We start from the raw sequence: 17,378 nt of genomic DNA on the forward strand, positions 1-17,378 counted from the left end.
TACTTTTAAACCTGGGAGAAACTATCTAACATGGGCTACAGCTGCCATTCACTCTCATCTCATTACAGAATCATAGCCATGGGCCATAAGGGGTGGGGGGGGGCACCACACAGCATGAGTTCATATTTAAGCTGCTGCTCTCTCACCTCACTTCTCAAGGACACTCACCTGGGCATAATTAGGGACTGGGTCACAAAAACATGGTCTCTGACTCTAGCCCTAATCAACAAATGCCTGGATCCCTTTTTCCTGATTCTGCCTTTTATGTCAGGAATGTCTGAGTGTATCATGTGTTCACAGGACGGTATGCGTGGTTACTTCCCTTCCCTTGGAGGTTCCTGAATGTCTAAGCTGCTGCAGTGATGTCCCTGTCCTGCAGGAAATTGCTGCTGCTGCCATCATATCCCCAGCACCACCCATGTTGGGGACATTTCTTTATTCTGTTCTGATCCTTGTCACATAGTGTTTTGGCCTAAATTGGGGAAAGGAGGTTGGGAATGACTAGGGATAAACTCCACTGATCTGAGGTACGAAACAAATCAGCCTTATATTCTCCTCCATCTTTAATTTTCCTGGCTCCTCATTACAGTCCCTCACCCTTCCCACATCCTCCAGCCAGGCAAAAAATCTTCACTGAGACATCAACTTGGAATTCAAAGCACCTACCACCTCACTTACCTCTAGGTAATGTCCCTTGACCCAACATGTGCCTGGGTCTGATTCTCTTTGAGATCTGATCTATTGCCACCTAGCATAGAGACCTGGAAGGGAGGCAGCACAGAATCTCAGATGTGGGGGCTTGAGACATTCCCAGCCACAGCATAATTGAGTCAATATATTTACTCTGAGGCTCTTAGGGTGTCTTCGATCAAAGAAAACCCAAGCCAGCTTTCCCTGCCAACCAGACATACCCAAATGGCAAGCTGCTTAGGTGCTTGCTCTGGGACCCTCACTATTCATTTATGACATGATCCCAAAGAAAATGAATCATCCTGGAAACTTCCGAAATGTAATACAGCCTCCAAGAGTGGGCAGAGCTTGCAGTCACCTCTTCAGGAATTCATTGTGGTCCTTGATCAAGTAATGGACAAAAAAATTCCAGAAAAGGAAACAAAATTTGTAGATGCATTCTTAGAAGCAGGTTTTGTTGTATGTTACAAAAATGGATGAAAAATTTAATTAGAATTTCAAGTGATGCAAAATAATTTCAGAGGTAGTCAGGCTGTCTACTTGGGCCCTGGAATTATAGGCCCTTGGAGATGAGAAGTGGGAATGGGGAAGCAAGGACCACAGTTAGGAAAGGGTATGCATTTAGTCTGTGTGCAGGAGCTTCCACATGCTCCTTCACTTTTCTGTTGCTTAAATAATTGATTTCAAAAAGTTACCTGAGACACTGTGTTTCCCCAACCATTCTTTGTTAATCCAGTTATCTTCCCAAAATACAATGTGAATTGTTTTACTCCCCTTCTCAAAAACCTTCAATGTCCCTTTTTCTTTATAGGGGGAAAAGTCCCAACTCTTTACTACACTTTGGTCATAAACAGTCTTTACCATGTTTACAATAATACTAGGTAACATGTAATGGGAAGACACCAGCACAATGATCAGGAGGCTTGGAGTCACAGCTCTGCTGCTAGCCAGCTATGAGATCCTGGGGAGTTTCGTAGCCTGCTATATGCCCAGTACTGTACTAGGTGCTGTGTTTTCATTTGCAAGATTTCTTTCAAGACTGATTCAAGGTTATATAGCCAGTGTGTTAACTTCTTTTGAGCTGTTTTTTTTCTTCAGCAAATCACATAGTTGTGATAGAAAAAGCTGCCAGTTTTATAAAGATACAAAACATCTCATCTGAAGGGGTTCCACTTCTCTTGTTTTCTGGTTCTCACACAGTGATATCCCTAAGTCTAAAGTATAATGCTTTTTAATATGCCACTCATTCCACTAAATGCTGAAAGAAAGGGCAAAAATGACATTGAAATCAACATTGTACAATAGAGCTTAAAGAACACATTTTACCTGCCTTAGGCAGCTTCCATAAAGTTTTGTGTTTGGGAATTTTATAAACCACCTGTCACCTCAAAGGAAGCCCAAAGAGGTGACATTTCAAAAGGAAATCTTGGGATTTCCTTCACAGAGTGCTTTTTCTAGGGGAAAACAATTTCACTGACTCAAACAGCTAGTTACTCCCAATCCTGCAGTACACTTGAAAAAAGAGCACTCTGGTGAAGTGCACTTTAGACATCAGAAGATGCATGATAGTGTCTACTTTCTTCTTATTAACCAAGGGATACTCCTCTAGAAGGGAAAAAAAACACTTTTAGTAATATAATGCAGTTCAAAAGGCTGAAAAGCAGGCTTAAATGAGTGTTAAGAATAGCCTGGAAGAGGACATTTTAATATGATGTCAAAAGGTGGCCACATGCAGCAGGAGGAACACTTAATGAAAGGTGGCTGGGATGGGTCAGCGCTGCTCTGGAGCTACCTTGGAGAGGAGGTGGAACAGTGGGTGATTAAATGTCAGCTGACCTACTGCGCTCTGAACATCAGTCTACTCTTCGCAAAGGCTGCTGTTTCTTTTCCATAAGCCTCACCTGAGTCACTGATGAGTTGCCTGGTCCGAAGCCCTCCAGGGCCCCACCATCAAGGCAGGGTGTTTTTATTTGCTCGTTTGCCAGGATGTTCCTGTGATTATCTATATCCCAAGTTCTCATATCGTTAGAGACCTTACAGTTTGCCATCACGGAAAGGTATCATTGTAGGCGTAGAGAACATTTCAGAAAGCAGGGGAACGGGTGCGTGTGCTCACAAACGTCGGAACTTAAAGGTCTCATTCAGAAATGGAATTTCCAAATAGTGTCAGCTCGCGCACTGCTCCATGAATGCCCTTGGCCTTCCGTTCCCTCTTTGATGAGTGGATTGTGCCAGCAAGCCTCCCTGCCTGATAGGGGTACTGAGAAGTGCAAAGGGGACAAAAAAATTAGAAGAAGGTTCCAAACAACACGGCGATACAAATGTAAAGCATCATTATTTCCTCCTCTGTAAAAGGGGAATAAGCGGTATGTAGGTGAATTTTAATTATGTAATGTTTGAAACACAAACCACCCTTGATGACAAATATGAGATATTGCACCTTTCTAGGCCTCTTTACCCCTCGTATTTCTGCTGCCTCTGTGGTTTACTGAAAATGCAATACTTTGTATAATTGTCATTACGCGCGTGTGTGTGTCCGAGCGCGGGAGTGTGTTGATGTGGAAAGAAGGAAGGAAAGAAACCGCTTGTGGTTGTGTCTAAGGTCTGAGTGCTGGCTGCATGCAAAGCCAGAGGAAAGAAGACCTGGCTGAAGGGCACTGGTCCAAGCCGGCAAATTTGCCGGCCTGCAGTGCCTGCAGCGCCTGCAGCGGCGGGGTCCGCGGGCTGGAAGGCCGGAGTAACAGAGGGCGGAGTCGGGGGCCGCCGCGGGTGGGAGCGGCTCCGAGGGGGCAGCCCGGGAGGGCGCCTGCCAATCGGAGCGCTCCCTGCCGGAGCCCAATCACGAACCGCCTCTCCCGGCAAATCTGCCCGGCAGTGCGGGGCGGGGCTGCAGCGAGTCCGAGCGCCGCCGGTTACACTTGTGAGCGCCTTCAGGAAACCACAGGGCAGGGGGAGTTCGTGCAGAGAAGCCGGGAGGGGGAGAGCGGCCGGCCCAGCCTCTGTGCCAGCCCAGTGACATACATAGAAGCCTAAATCAGGCTGATGATGGTGCGTCCCGGCGCTCGCGCGTGTACAGGCACACCGGCTTGTCTATGTGCGGTGTGGGCACCTGTCGTGTGAGTGGCTCCGGGCGTGGCTGCTCGTCGGACGTTTCAGTTTCTGTAAGATTTATCTCTAGGGCCTACCTTCCCCGGCTCCAGAGGGGAAAGTAAGAAGTTTAAGACAGCCGGGTCTGAGCAGATTAAGGGGGTGGAACAACGGCAGGGCCGGAGAGGGTGGGAACCGCGGGTGCTGCGGGGTAGGGAACCACCTATTTGCCCGTCTCCTAGGCAGAGAAGCTTTTTGGCAAGACTGGAGTGACAGGGGTGGCCTTGAAATGTCTAGAGAGCCCGGGTAATGATGATCACTGAGTGAGTGGCACTGGGCTGAGCCAGGGCGGTTTGACTGACAGAGAGGCATGCTAGCAGTTAGGAAGGTAAGGAGGAAACTCAGGATGGGGACCATCTGCTCCCCCAACCCAAGCGGGACAAAGACATCATCGGAGGTCTGCAATGCCGACTGGATGGCCTCGCTCCCCTCTCACCTCCACAACGTCCCCCTTTCCAATCTGGCAATCCCAGGTATTCTTCTATTCCTACTTGTTCCCACTGTGTTTGTTTCTGCCATTTTAGTGTCATTAATGGGCTGGGTTGCTCTTCTATTGTGCTGGGAAAATAATTGTCAGTGACCTTAACTAAACCTTTTTATTTCCAACCCAAAACTCCACACTGAAGCAGCTGCTTGTAAACAGATTTAACTACACTGCATCATTGGCAAAAGGGTCTCAGGAGAACAGAAGCACCATTTTTTGTTTGTTTGTGGGGTTTTTTGTTTTGTTTTTACTTGATAGCCTCATTCTAATAACATTGCATTCTTAATGTTAGGACCAGGATATGTGAGCTGTGCATTTACTTGAATCACCTAAAAGAAAAAAGGAGAGGTCAAGGGTAATGAGCAGTCATTAATAATGTTAGATCTGGATCAAATTAAAAGTGAAAAGTATTTCCTCTCTCATTTATCTGCCTTGCCTAGTGAAGAAAGAAACAAAAAAATAGATTAACATGAGAGAATAGGCTCAGAATCAGGACAGAGTCTAAAGACAGATTATTTGATTGTTGAAAAAGCCAGAAATAGAGAATGCAAGCACTCGTCACAGGTCACAGGCAGTCATTAGGTGTGATGAGGTGTGGTATTTGAAGCCTTGTCTATATATACACAGGTGTCTGCCTGACTGATCTAGAACGCAAGCCTTGAAAAGCACTTCTGATCCAGCCACTATGTCCTGGGGGGGTTTATACCTTGACATCATTCTCATTAAATCTGTTAAAGATGTCTTCCTCCTTCCACTTCAAAGCTGGTTGAAGTGTGATTTCTAGGGAAGGACATTTGGACTCCAATGATCCTGGCCTAATGTACTGGCAAAGTCCTAGGTGCTGGTACTTGAAAAGCGCCCTTGGAGCAGGGGATGGACTGCTGCCAGGCCCTTGTCTCACCTGGAGACATGGTAATTGATATTCACTCTTAGACAGCCAGACCAACTCCCAAGCATCCCTGGGAGCAGTCTGCCTTTTTGGTGGCTAAAAAGATGAGCTCATGCAACTCCAGATCTTTGCTTTCGATGCATGAGGAAGCACAGTGCTGACTGCACTTGCAGCCTTTTCCTTACCACCTCTTCTCTGGTGGCTTGTCCAGGTTCATTGTCCCCGTGGGCTCTTGTTGCTTTGGAGCAAGGAGACGGCTGCCAAATCTCTTTATAGTTACAATCACTTGTGTTTTCTCAGCCATTGACTACAGCTCTTTGGGACATGCCAGATGGTCAGGCCTCAGAACAGGTCTTTTCCATGCTTAATTGATGCCTGTGGAGTCATCACCACGGTGATGTACAGGCCGCCTTCAGCATTAGTCATTCGCCTTCAGGATTCCCAGCAGACTTGTTTAGTCAGGTGGTTCGGCAGGGAGCCTGTGTTGGCACCCAGCATGGCATCTTAGGCAGGCCCTGAAGGCTCTGTCACTCAGGTATACCTGGACTTCCTCCTTCCTAGACAGCTCCAGTCAGAGCAGCAGCCCAGCCCACCACTGGGCTCTGGACTCTGCCTCCATGACTCCAGAAAGGAGCTGGAAATTTGGTCCACAGTCTCTGGGGATCTCACAGTCACAAGAATTGTCAGAGGGAGCAAACAGCCAGGGCCTGCTGCTGTAACTGGAAATTCTATGGTTAGCCACCATGGGACACAGGAATGTGTTCACCCTGCTTAGGGAGATCTGGTTCTTCTAAGCAAAAACAAAAGCAGTGACTTCTCAAAAGATGCTGAGTTCACTAATATGAATGCCCTTTTCCCAGCAACAGAAGGACATGAGTTCTGTGTATGCATGTGTGTGTATATATATATATATGTGTGTGTGTGTATGTGTGTATGTATATACAAGACAAGAAAATCACATATTAAGTGCTAGCCATTCATGGACCCTCCCTGACCCAGCCCTGCCACACTAGTTCTCTTTCTCCTGCCTCAAGTTTAATTTTCCCCAGCTAAAGGCTAGCAGTCAAGTTCTGTCATGCCTTGCTGAGAAATTCTGGATTTCAGAAGGCATTCAGGAAGTAGAGGCCACCATCTTCTTACCCCTTCCTCCCTCCCTCTTCCCTTCATCCTCACCTGCATCATAACAGCTATTATTTACTGAGCACCACCCTGCAGCACCCACCAACGTACATTTGCCTTGAATCCTTATGCCTCCTAAACCAGTATTAACATCCACATTTTGGAAATAAGAAAATTATTATCCAGAGAGCTTAAGTAATTTTCTCAAGATCACACAGATAGTAAATAGCAGAACTAATACTTAAGCCCATATGTAACTGGCTCCAAAACTCATGCACTGTCCCTGTGCCTCTAAGGGGCGCTTGGGAAGCACAGAGCAGTGGTGTGTATGTGTGTGCACATGCACGTGTGTGTTGGGGTGGATAGTAGTCTCCACCTGGAAACCAGTTTTCACAGACCATCTTCTGCAGCAGATGAAATACTTTTTAAAAATAGGTGGTCCTTATATGAGTGATTATTTATCACTATGAAGAGATACATGATAGATTGACACCACATATATGTGTACATACTACATAGCTGAGTAATTTCATACATATTTCCCTGTTTACAATTACAATTTTACATATATCCCCATTTAGAATTGGAACCCAGTAGGTTTAAAGTTCAAGCTTAGTACTTAGGCCTATTTTGTGTGTCTGTCTGCGTGGATGTGTGCTCACATGTGCTAATCTAGGGTATCTGTAAGATTAGGTCAGATCTGTCAGGATGGGAGTGGATCGCCAGTGACGTGGGAAAGGGTAGGACAAGGCAGGGGTTCTGGCAACAATAACAGACCTGGGGCAGAGTAACCTATGTCAGTTTGTGTGCATCTGCTACACTGCCTAAGTCATGATGGGAGAGAACATGTGCGAACATGCACCTCTCGGCAAAGCCCTGATGTATTATTTTACTTCCACAACTGTTAAGAACACCTGTTTAATGACCAGTGTCACCCAAACATAGTGAAATATCTTGGAGAAGAACCTCAGAGCAATTCTCATTGCCAGCTGTACAGCATGACTGGAGGCCCTAAGGGTAAAGGTCCTGGAAATTGCAGAAGTCAGATTTTTTAATTAAAGCTTTAAACTCTACAAATATTTTTAGATGTTGGTGAAAGCATGATATTTTTTTATGGACCAATGGACTGACAGGAAATTTTTTTTTCTGTAATGTGTACAGCTTTTCAATGAATTCTTTTCCTCTGTACATTTGAGTGCTGTATCTTTCTTTTTTTAACCATGCTTTTCCCCTTATTTCTATTAAAGGTAAACTATTTGGCCTATTGGAAAGAGCCTTGAACTTAAGGGTTTTGAAATTTGATACTGTTGATCTGGATGTGTGATACTGAAGAAATATCTGAATTTCTTGAGACCTAGTTTCCTCATTTGTAATTATGATATTGGGTTAAATGAAATACAGAGTCCTTTCCAAATTAAAAATCTTTGGTTAATTTGAGGGTTTTGGTTTTTTGTGTGTTGTTGCAGTTTTGTGTCTGTTCTTTTTCCCAGTGTAGAAAGAGATTGGAAGGGTAATGGGTCATTTTAGATCTAAAGGCCATTTCTTTTATGTCTCTTCAAAATAAGAAATTATTTTTGGCATGTGCAAACATGGAGTCAAAATTGCCAGAAGAAGCAGGATTCCCTCACTTTAGCATCTTTAAAGGGACTATAGATCAGTTGGTCTAAATGAATAAACCCTGAGTACATCTTAAGAAACCTCCATGTGCAGGCCTGTGGAAGACCTGAGATGAATCAGACATCAACCCTGCTGTCAAAGGAGTTTACATTCTATGACAAAGACTATATATATAAAATTGGGGTAGCAGATATAAAGCAAGTGTTACAGAAGCACACAAAGTGGAAAAATTAATTCCAGCTTTTAAGATTAGGAACTGCTTTGTTGAAATAATAGCATTTGATCTGGGATTTGAAGGATGGTCAAAATTTCGAGGGGTGGCTTGGGTGTCAGGATTGGGAAGGGGAATTCTAGATTAAATAAACCAGTTAAGAGAAGGGATGGGAGTGTATTTGGGAAATGGCTGGAGGATTCCTTCTCCTGCCCCTCAAGTAATGCTTTGTTAATATCTCTTACATAGCATTTCTCAACAGATTGTTATTTTTAGGTACCTGTCTTCCACATTGTGATGAACGACTTGCACACAGAGACTATGACTCGGTTCCCTTTATAATCCTATATCCCTAGTGTAGGGTAGTGCCTCCGTCATTGTGACTGTTGAATGACTAGTGTAATGCACGGAACCGGAGAGTAAGAAGACTGGAAAGCTTGCAGCTACCATTATGTTGGCTGTGAATAGATTAGTTAGGTTCACCTAGTGTAAATAGCCATGTGAAGCAATCTGAACATTTTCCAATCTGTTGCTTGTTATTTCTGCATAATATTCCTAGAGCTGTAGATAAGGGTCTTCACTGAGCCCCATTAGAAATAAAAATTCTGAGGCAGAGTAAAATGGTCAGAAGAGTCAGAAGCAGAACTCTGGTGCAGCCTCTGTCCTAGGAACAATTCTTTGGCCCTGCCTCCTTTCTGCTTTCCTTCTTCCACGTGAAATGTGAGCTTCTCATATTTCCTGTCTGGCTGCAGCCTCAGCCGGCTCTCATTTCTTGTTCCCCTGTTCACCTTCCTCCACTGGCCTAGCCTGTCCCCTGGCCTCTCCATCTCCAGTGTCAAGCCTTGCTCAGACAGTCCTCTCTGCTCTCCAGTTCCCAGATGGTTCTCTTCTCATCTTGCCTGTGATCATTCCCTTCTCTTCTTTTTTTTTACCTTTCTGGAATCTGCCCTTTTCCTATGCAGTTCCGCCTTTGACCACTTGGTGGTTATCACAGCTCTCCTCCTGTGGTCCCACCCACTCCGTGGGCAGGACGAAAGAATCTCTGCTCAAATCCTGCTTCTGGAAGTTGGATTGGGTCTGGTGCATCTGAAAGAGATGTGGGGACCCAAAAGAGTATAAAATACCTTAGGTTGGTTCCCTTTTAAGCATAGGATGAGCCATGAGTCGGCCCTAGAAGAAACCCATTCGCCTACAGGATTCCAGGCTGTAGAGAACAAAGACCCAAGAAGGACCTCTGTGGAAAACCAAGGACCCGAGGGCATCCACCAGGACCAGGACTGGCCCCGTTAAGAACAAAAGTCACATGGGACCAGAATGGTCTCTTAAGTGGGAACAGGTTATTGTTGCTATTGTTCATTTTTTCCCGTTTGGTCATGGTGAAGAATAAAAAGAGGCTGTGACTTTGGTGTTCCCATCAGTAAGTTTCTCTTCTAAGAAGGCTCATCACTCCCTAAATTTTCCCACGCTGCCAATTACACAAAATCAGAAGGGATTCAGGAATCCAGCATGTCTGTAAGAGGCAGAATCATGGACTGGTTTAGACTATTATAGCTGGAGCCACAGTGTCTGGAATTGTCTCCCATGACTCTGTGCCCTTGGGAAAGTTCCTTAACCTCTCTGTGCTTCCGTGTCCTCTGTAAAACAGAGAAAAGGGTGGTGCTACCTTATTTGTTAAGTGTGAGAATTAAGTTATTTAATTCATATAGCACACTTAGAATAGTTTATGTCACAAAATAATGTGTACTTTTATAAAAAATTAATCACTGTAGTCATTTACTGAAAGCCTGTGCCTGGTTGGACAACAAAAAAGAGGTGTGAGATGCAGTCCTTACCCTCAGGTAATTTACTTAAAAGTCACTTAAAGAGCTAGCTTCAGTTAAGCCATGGGGCTCAGTCTTCTCTGCTGATCAGATCAGGGTACCTTGAATGGTCATCCCCTCGAGGGGACTTAGATTTAAGGGGCGGATACATGGAGGGTTGCCCAGGAAGTGACTCACCAAGGAAGTCTTAAATGCAGTAGAAGGGCGGCTGATGAAGAGATCCAGAAGGTCCTCTAGCTGTTTCCTCTGTCCGCCCATCCCAAGTTTAGCTATCAAGCATTGTCATCTCTAGCTATCCAAAGCCCTTGGGAAAACCTCAGCTCCCTGTGACAGGACCAGATTGTTAACGTTGCTTCGGCTCTCCTTATTTCCCCCTCACTTGCCGTCCTAACCCAGTCATTTTGTTCTCTGCTCAGGAGTGGGGATATTACAATGATTTTCCTTTGAACAAATTTTATACATATTTTAGACCTTCTTCCCCAACCATCGAATAGCTTCATGATCCCTCCAAACATACACCTTACCTTCCCCAGATCCCCATCCTCCCCACACACGTTACCCGTTACCCAACACACACACACTGAGCTACGACTTTGGCCTCACCACTGAGAGAGCCCAAACCCTAATGCTTGTCATTGTTTACCCTTTATAAAGATCTGCAAAACATGTCCGCTGACATTTCACAGCCTAGGAGCCTGCTGCCTTCACCTGCATGCCGCTGTTTCAGACGCACTCCCAAAGCCAAGGATGTAGTTTCTAACACGTGACCTGACCTCCACTCCAGGGTCCAGGCTGGCCCCACATGTCTCCTCAGCCTCTAAGAGCTAGTAAGTGCAGGCGCACTAGAGGCAATGGTGGTGAAATGCTTTAGCATCCTATAACTGCCTTCGGAAAAGCCCAAACCACTTGGCAAATGCTGACTAATCCTAATTAGAATTTCAAACTAGGCCTGCAGAGGAAGGATTATTTACAGACATTGTAATAGGTGGGTGTGTTTTTGTGTGTGAAAGAATTTGAACACACATCAAGAACCAAATTTAGGTGTAAGAGAACTGTGACTAAATGTATTTGAGTATTTACACGTGGCTGAGCAGGAATCCTCCGCTTTCCCACATCTGTAGGAATCTGGATCATATTGCTGAGCGCCCATGGGGATCAAACAGTACTAGGGGGGATTACATTAGTAGGTCTCTATTAGCTGCACAGTAAACTGGGCTTGGCCACAGAGGCCTGCGGTGCTCTAAGGGGAAGGTGTTGTGTTAGCCGTGAAACATCAGCAGTCTTTCTTGTATTCACTGTCTACTAAGCAGCTGAAATTTTCTAAGAAAATAATAGGTTTTTAAAATTTTTCCAGTGGTTGTAGACCTATTGGCTATAAGGTATAATTTCTTCTCAGAGAATAGTCTGTCAGTTATTTTTCTCTACAGACCTGACAATATCAAAATAAAAGAAAGAAATAGGAAGCACTTGTACCCTGCAATGCAAATGTCTGGAAGTACAGCATCAGTCTGCAGAAATAGTGGAACTGAAAAATTCCTAGACTGTCAGACTAGGATGAGTATTTTATGAGTATGTATGATTTGCAGGCTTATATACTGAAAGACATAGTCTTAAAGTACAATTGAAACCAGATGAACAAAAATGCCATACAGATAAAGGTGAAAGCGCATCCCACCCTCCTCCCTGGGCTGGAGCTCAGGGTATCGTCCTGGCGGGAGAGTTCTGTGAGCACATTGGGGCAGTTGGACTAAAAAAAAGTAGTATTGCTGCTTCTTTATTCCCCTTGCTTCTTTTGGTCCTCACTGCCCATGTTTTTAAAAATGTGTTTATTTAAAGGAAATCATCTATTGAAAGGATATCCATTGAGTGCCCTTTTGTGCCAGATACTGTCTTAAATCAGGTGAATGGGATTCTCATCCCTGCTCTTCATGAAGTTATGATCTTCTTCTAAGAGAGGGGAGCCAAAATTCAAACAGAAGAAAGAGAAGGAACATAGAGTACTGTAACATTCAAAAAACCAATTCCCAGTTCCGTCCCTGATAGGAGGAGGAAAGCTTGGTAGACTGGGCTTCTGAGAAGGGATGACTCTTGATCAGAGGACGTTGGGGCCGATTTGGTGATTATCTAGAGCAATGAAATTCCCATGGTGTCCCACAGAGCCCTCGTGGGGCCTCGGGTCCCCTCAGAGCTTCTCAGGGCCCATGTGGGGACTGTTGGGATAGGCCTTTAACCAGAGAAGCTCTGGTTATATTTGTTTTTCTATAAATACTTCATCTGACAACATTCCAGGTCTAAAAAGCACCCTGAAAACCTCCGATTTACCCCAGTCTTCATCGAGCCAGTTGCAGGTAGACCAGGACCGACACTCTGACTCCCAGGTTGATTGATGTCTGTTCTCAGACGGTGGGGTTCCTCCTGCCTTCTCAACACTTAAAAAAATAAGCTGGCAACATCCTCTACTTCCAAGTGTTCTGCCTTAAAACAGGTGCTTTGTTGCATTGTGAATAATTACAAATTCAATAGGCACCTGATTAAAAATTAAATTGGCTGCATGGCCCTTTCATATTTTGCTGGCAGTTTGGTGGTTATTATTAACACTCTCTCACATGCCCCATGGAAATATCAAGTCTGAGAAGTGAAGTTTATCCCTCTGGATTGGCAAATTTGAAAGATGTTATTGTTTGGTTTAGGAAACTGCTAAATGGCCCCCTGATCTTGAACTTTGGACTCATGTTGGCTGGATTTTGTGTATGCTAAAGATGCCTCAGCTTCCTGCTCTTGTTAGTATGGTGTCAAGTTCTTTACAAATGCTGCATTTTTCCCAAGGACCTAATTCAGGTGTGTGAAATGGGAGACCCCCAAAGGAGATGTTATTAAAAGGTAATTTACGTAGGCATAAGTTGCAGGAAATGTACTCTCTGAGACCTTCCCTTTTAAATTTTTCAATGCACTCTTTTATAATAGTTGCTCCTTCAGTTATCCTTTCTGGTTTATTTTTTCCTCTGCGTTTTCTGACACATTCCTCTTCACTGACCCAGATAACTCAAGGTAGAAGAACAAATGGAGATAAAAGGAGTTGGGGGTATACAAGTGCTGGGGGTGAGGAGGTGCAGAGAGTGAATGCTGCCAATTATAAGAAGATGGATGGACCAGGAGAAGTTTGGGAGAGGATCAGGAGACCCGGGCTTACCTGCCTGAGGCAACTCTATACATCTGTTCATTCAATTGCTATGCTTGCGTGTATTCTATATACATTTGTTCAGTACCAACCATATGCCAGATACTTATGAACTGTAAAGATGGGGGCAAGAATTAGACATGGTCCCACCCTCAAAACCTCACAGTCAGATGTCAGGGACAGATACAGAAATAATTATCACACAGTGACCCAAGTTCATTAAGAGTGTACAAAATGCCATGGGAACACAGAGAGACAAGCACATTCAGCTAAGCTCACAGACACATGATTTTGAGCTGGGTCATATGCAAGTAATTAAAATGGAACAAGAGTCAGTTTTTGTTATTTTAAGCAAATCTTTTGCTATATTCAATACTCATAAGGCCCACTTTTCATACATATATTTGCAAATGAGTATGTACCTTAGCTCAGGCAACAGAAATATTTTAACATGCAAAATTATAATCTGTTCATCAAATTTATTGCAAATTTATTCATAGAGATTAAATACCTGAGTTGTAATACAAGATGTTTTCTGCAAAAGCTGCCCTAAATATTTTCATCTTTTAAGGAGGTTCATTTTGCCTGTTCTTAATGTTTTTTATTGTATCTCTACATTTAATTTTTATACACAGGGGCCAGTATAGAAAAATAGTTCAGAGTTTGGGTTCTGTTTTACCATACCTAGGATCAAATCATACTTGCTACTTACATGACCTTGAATACAAAGTTTAACCTTTCTGTCCATTAGTTTTCTCAACTGTAAAATGGAGACAATTGTAGTGCCAACTTCACAAATGCAAGGTTAGAGAAAGATAGCCCACAAGACCACCCTCACTCTGACATGAATTACCAGTTTGAGGGTCCTCAAGATCACCCTTAGGTTTGATAATTTGCTAGAAGGACTCACAGAACTCACTGAAAGCATTACACTCACTGTTACTGTTTATTACGGCTAAAAGCTACAGATGAAAATCACCATGTGAAGAGGTCAAAATCTAGGAAATTTCCAAATAAGAAGCTTCCAGCTGCCCTCATCCCTGGAGTTGTGGACAGTGCCACTTTCCTGGTATGGATGTGTGACAGTACACATGAAGTACTGCTAACCAGGGAAGTTCATCTGAGCCTGGGTGTCCAGAGTCTTTATTAAGGTTCCACACGGCTGACCTCAGTATCCAGCCCCTTCCAGGTCAGGTCTACATTCATGTGACTCAAAGCCACCACCATAAATCTCCTCCTTAGACTTTTTGTTGTGGCTCCAAAGCCTCAGGTAAACAAAAATACTATTATCCAGCAGAATATTGCAAGGGTATAACAGATTACTTCCCAGGTCCAAGAACAAAGACCAGAATTCTCTTAGACAAGGTTAAATTCTTTACTAAGCAACCTATTTGTTTAACAATGAAATAAAATAATACATATAATGTGCTTAAAATATTGCCTAGCACAAAGCAAGCATAAATTTTGGTTGTCTAGTTATGATTATTATCAACCTTTCTTGATTAACTAATATGTGCCTTGCATCATGCTAGACACTATTAGGAAACCTTCAACACGCTGTAGTTTGTAATCTTGTAGGAAAGATACTTTGGTTAAAATGAAGCCAATAAAAGCAGAATGCAGTGAGAGACACTGAGGCAAAGAAACAAGCAAACTGCAGGGACCTGAGAAAGGGAGGGGCTACTTCCAGATGCCGGTTGAGGAACAGCCAGACTGAAGGATGGGTAGGACGTGGGCAGGAGGGGCGTTCCAGACAGAAGACCCAAGTGAATAGAATTAGAGCTGGGAAGGCAAGGGCACCTTCAGGGAGTGGAGAAGGACTGCCATAGCTCTCTGTACAAGTGACAGGAGGAAGAAATGGGAAAGGACACGAAAGACAGACTTAAGCCAGATTGAGAAGTTTTCAGTGTGGTGCTGCGCACTTCGTGCTTTATCTCATAGGCTCCAGGGAGCCAGTGATAACTGAGGGCCCAAAGAAAACCCTGAAAAAACTATGCTCTTTCTTCCAGTCTTTGAACATTCTCTTTCCTCTAGCATAACATCCTCCCACCATCCCCCACTTCACTTGACCAATTACGATTTATCTCTCAAGAAACAGCTCAGGTCTTCATGTGCACCTGCATCATGGGACACATTCTGTGCAACTGGAATTACCTGCCTTTCTGCTCTATACAACAGTGTTGTTCATCTCCGTATACCCAGCTTCTGATTCAGAATAGGGACCTATGGGAAAAAAGGGAGAGAGTGAAAGAGAAATGGAACCTCAAAGTATATACAAAGTATTTAAGCATAAAGGGCAGGTATTTCTAGTTAATTTAAGGAAAAACTAGGACACACAGAAAGTAATAGTGCCTGGGGTAAGAAACAAACTTATAACTTGCAAAGTCTTCTCAAGGTGTTCCAAGGCTTTAAATAAAAAGAAAATAAGAATAGGCAGAAGAAGAACTTACATAACACTTATAAAGCATTTACTCGGTGACTGGTATGCTCTACTTTACTTAACGTCTATCCAGTTAATCTGCACAACCCAGTGACAAATACTATTATCTCCATTTTGCAGATGAAGAAATTGAGTCACAGAGAAGTGAAACAAATTGCAACAAACATCCTGGTAACAATACTAAAACTGTAAACTCTAGGTCTTGCCAAATTCATTTAGTTACATTTGACTAAAGGACATTTATAGAGTTGGAGATTGACCGAATGTTGGGCTGTAACTTCAAATCCTTCTGTAGGTTGTAAAAAAGAGTAGTTTTCATTTCATCCGAGGCATTTGTTTCCTTGCCAGAACTCTAATGCCTCAGCACCCATGAGGATGGTTCTGTTTGAAGGACTGCCTGCTAACCTATTCTGGCTGAAGAAGTCACATTTTTTTTTCAAGGCCAGACATCTAGGAGGCTTTTTATTGACTCAGAACAAAGACAGCCCAGTGGTTTAAGTGGTCTGTGTAGTAATCGCCCAGCAAGGCTCCAGCAGAGAAAAAAATCTTTCTGCCTCTATATGAAAAGATCAGCAGAAACTTTTAGCAGATGTGTGGTCTTGTCAGAATACTCCTCTTCCAGAGTGTTTTCATTCACTTTCCCCTCTGTGTGTAATGTACAAGTTTCCTTTAAACCCATCTTTTCCTGTAATTGGGATGGATACTTGTGGGATTGTCCCTCCTTCTTCCCTTTCCTCTGTCAGCACCTGGCTGAGTCCTTCTTTTACCAGAAAGTTCCCTTCTTGTTTTTGAAGGGACTGAGGAGCTTCCTGGATCCCAGCCATTCTGCAGTTTGTCATATGAATCTTAAAATATCCCTGCCCTGTGAAAAATTTCAACTAAGCTAGGTGACTATGAAGGTGTTTTTTTTTTTTTTTCAAAGTCCCCACAATAAGTTTCATAAAAATTTCCCACAAAGCAAATGCCACCCTTTGGAGTGAAGGGAACTGTCATATAAATGTTAAACAATAAGTGAGGTACTGGCTAGTGTTTTCCATCAATGTGCAGATCCAACACTAGCCAACAGGAAGATCATCCTTGCAAAAATGAGGACCTGAAGCTGTGTGAGGGGAACGGAATTCTCCACCAACCTGATAAAATTCTCAGATGAACCAAAAAAAATACCAGCTTCAAGCTTGGGATTGATTTACTTTTTGCAAACATGATGAGTTAGATATACAAGCACATTTTCTGCTTAACTATAGTAGGTACGAAAAAACATTTATTTGTAGTGATTAACAATCCTTGTTCAAATAGGGTCATAAATTCCTTTCGTAAGCTGTAAATTAGTTGGAATCATCTGATTCTCAAGGTACAAGAGACCCTAAGGCTCATTTCACCCACCTTCCTAAATTTGCAAATGGAGCAAGTGACCTCCAGTATGAATTTATAATGTGAACTTCGGATAAGTAATCAGAGCAGAACCAGTCTGGGATTCAAGGCCCTGAGCTGTGAAACTGCCAGGAAAATGGAACTGAGAGAAGGTTAGAGTGCCCTCCTGTGTCCCTACAAAGAAATTCTTCATGCCTTTACAGAATTTAAAATCACTTTAATTTCTCCATCAGTTTTCCTGCAATGGGGTGAGGACCAAGCATTTAAGTCTAAAAATAAACCCTGTGATAACCATGTTATCAAAAATAAATGCTCAATGCATTTGACTTGTTCACTCAGAATGGATATGGAAGCTGTAATATCCCTAAAGTACTCTTGTGTGGATTGGGATCTGATAGACCTGGGTTTCTGT

At 43.4% G+C, this 17,378-nt stretch overlaps 1 protein-coding gene across 3 annotated transcripts in view; it reads left to right on the plus strand.

Moving 5' to 3' along the window:
• Positions 1-3,576: 3,576 nt before the first annotated feature.
• The window catches only part of PLCXD2 (phosphatidylinositol specific phospholipase C X domain containing 2), a 43,271-nt gene continuing 29,469 nt past the window's right edge, over positions 3,577-17,378 (plus strand). For all 3 annotated transcript variants that reach the window (XM_036933119.2, XM_057502481.1, XM_057502490.1), the window contains exon 1: positions 3,577-4,310. In XM_036933119.2, the coding sequence (XP_036789014.1) occupies positions 4,148-4,310 (163 nt within the window). In that variant the 5' untranslated portion in view covers positions 3,577-4,147. The remainder of the gene's footprint in view (positions 4,311-17,378) is intronic.

Source organism: Manis pentadactyla, chromosome 1 (assembly GCF_030020395.1).
Source record: "Manis pentadactyla isolate mManPen7 chromosome 1, mManPen7.hap1, whole genome shotgun sequence".
Lineage (NCBI taxonomy): Eukaryota > Metazoa > Chordata > Mammalia > Pholidota > Manidae > Manis > Manis pentadactyla.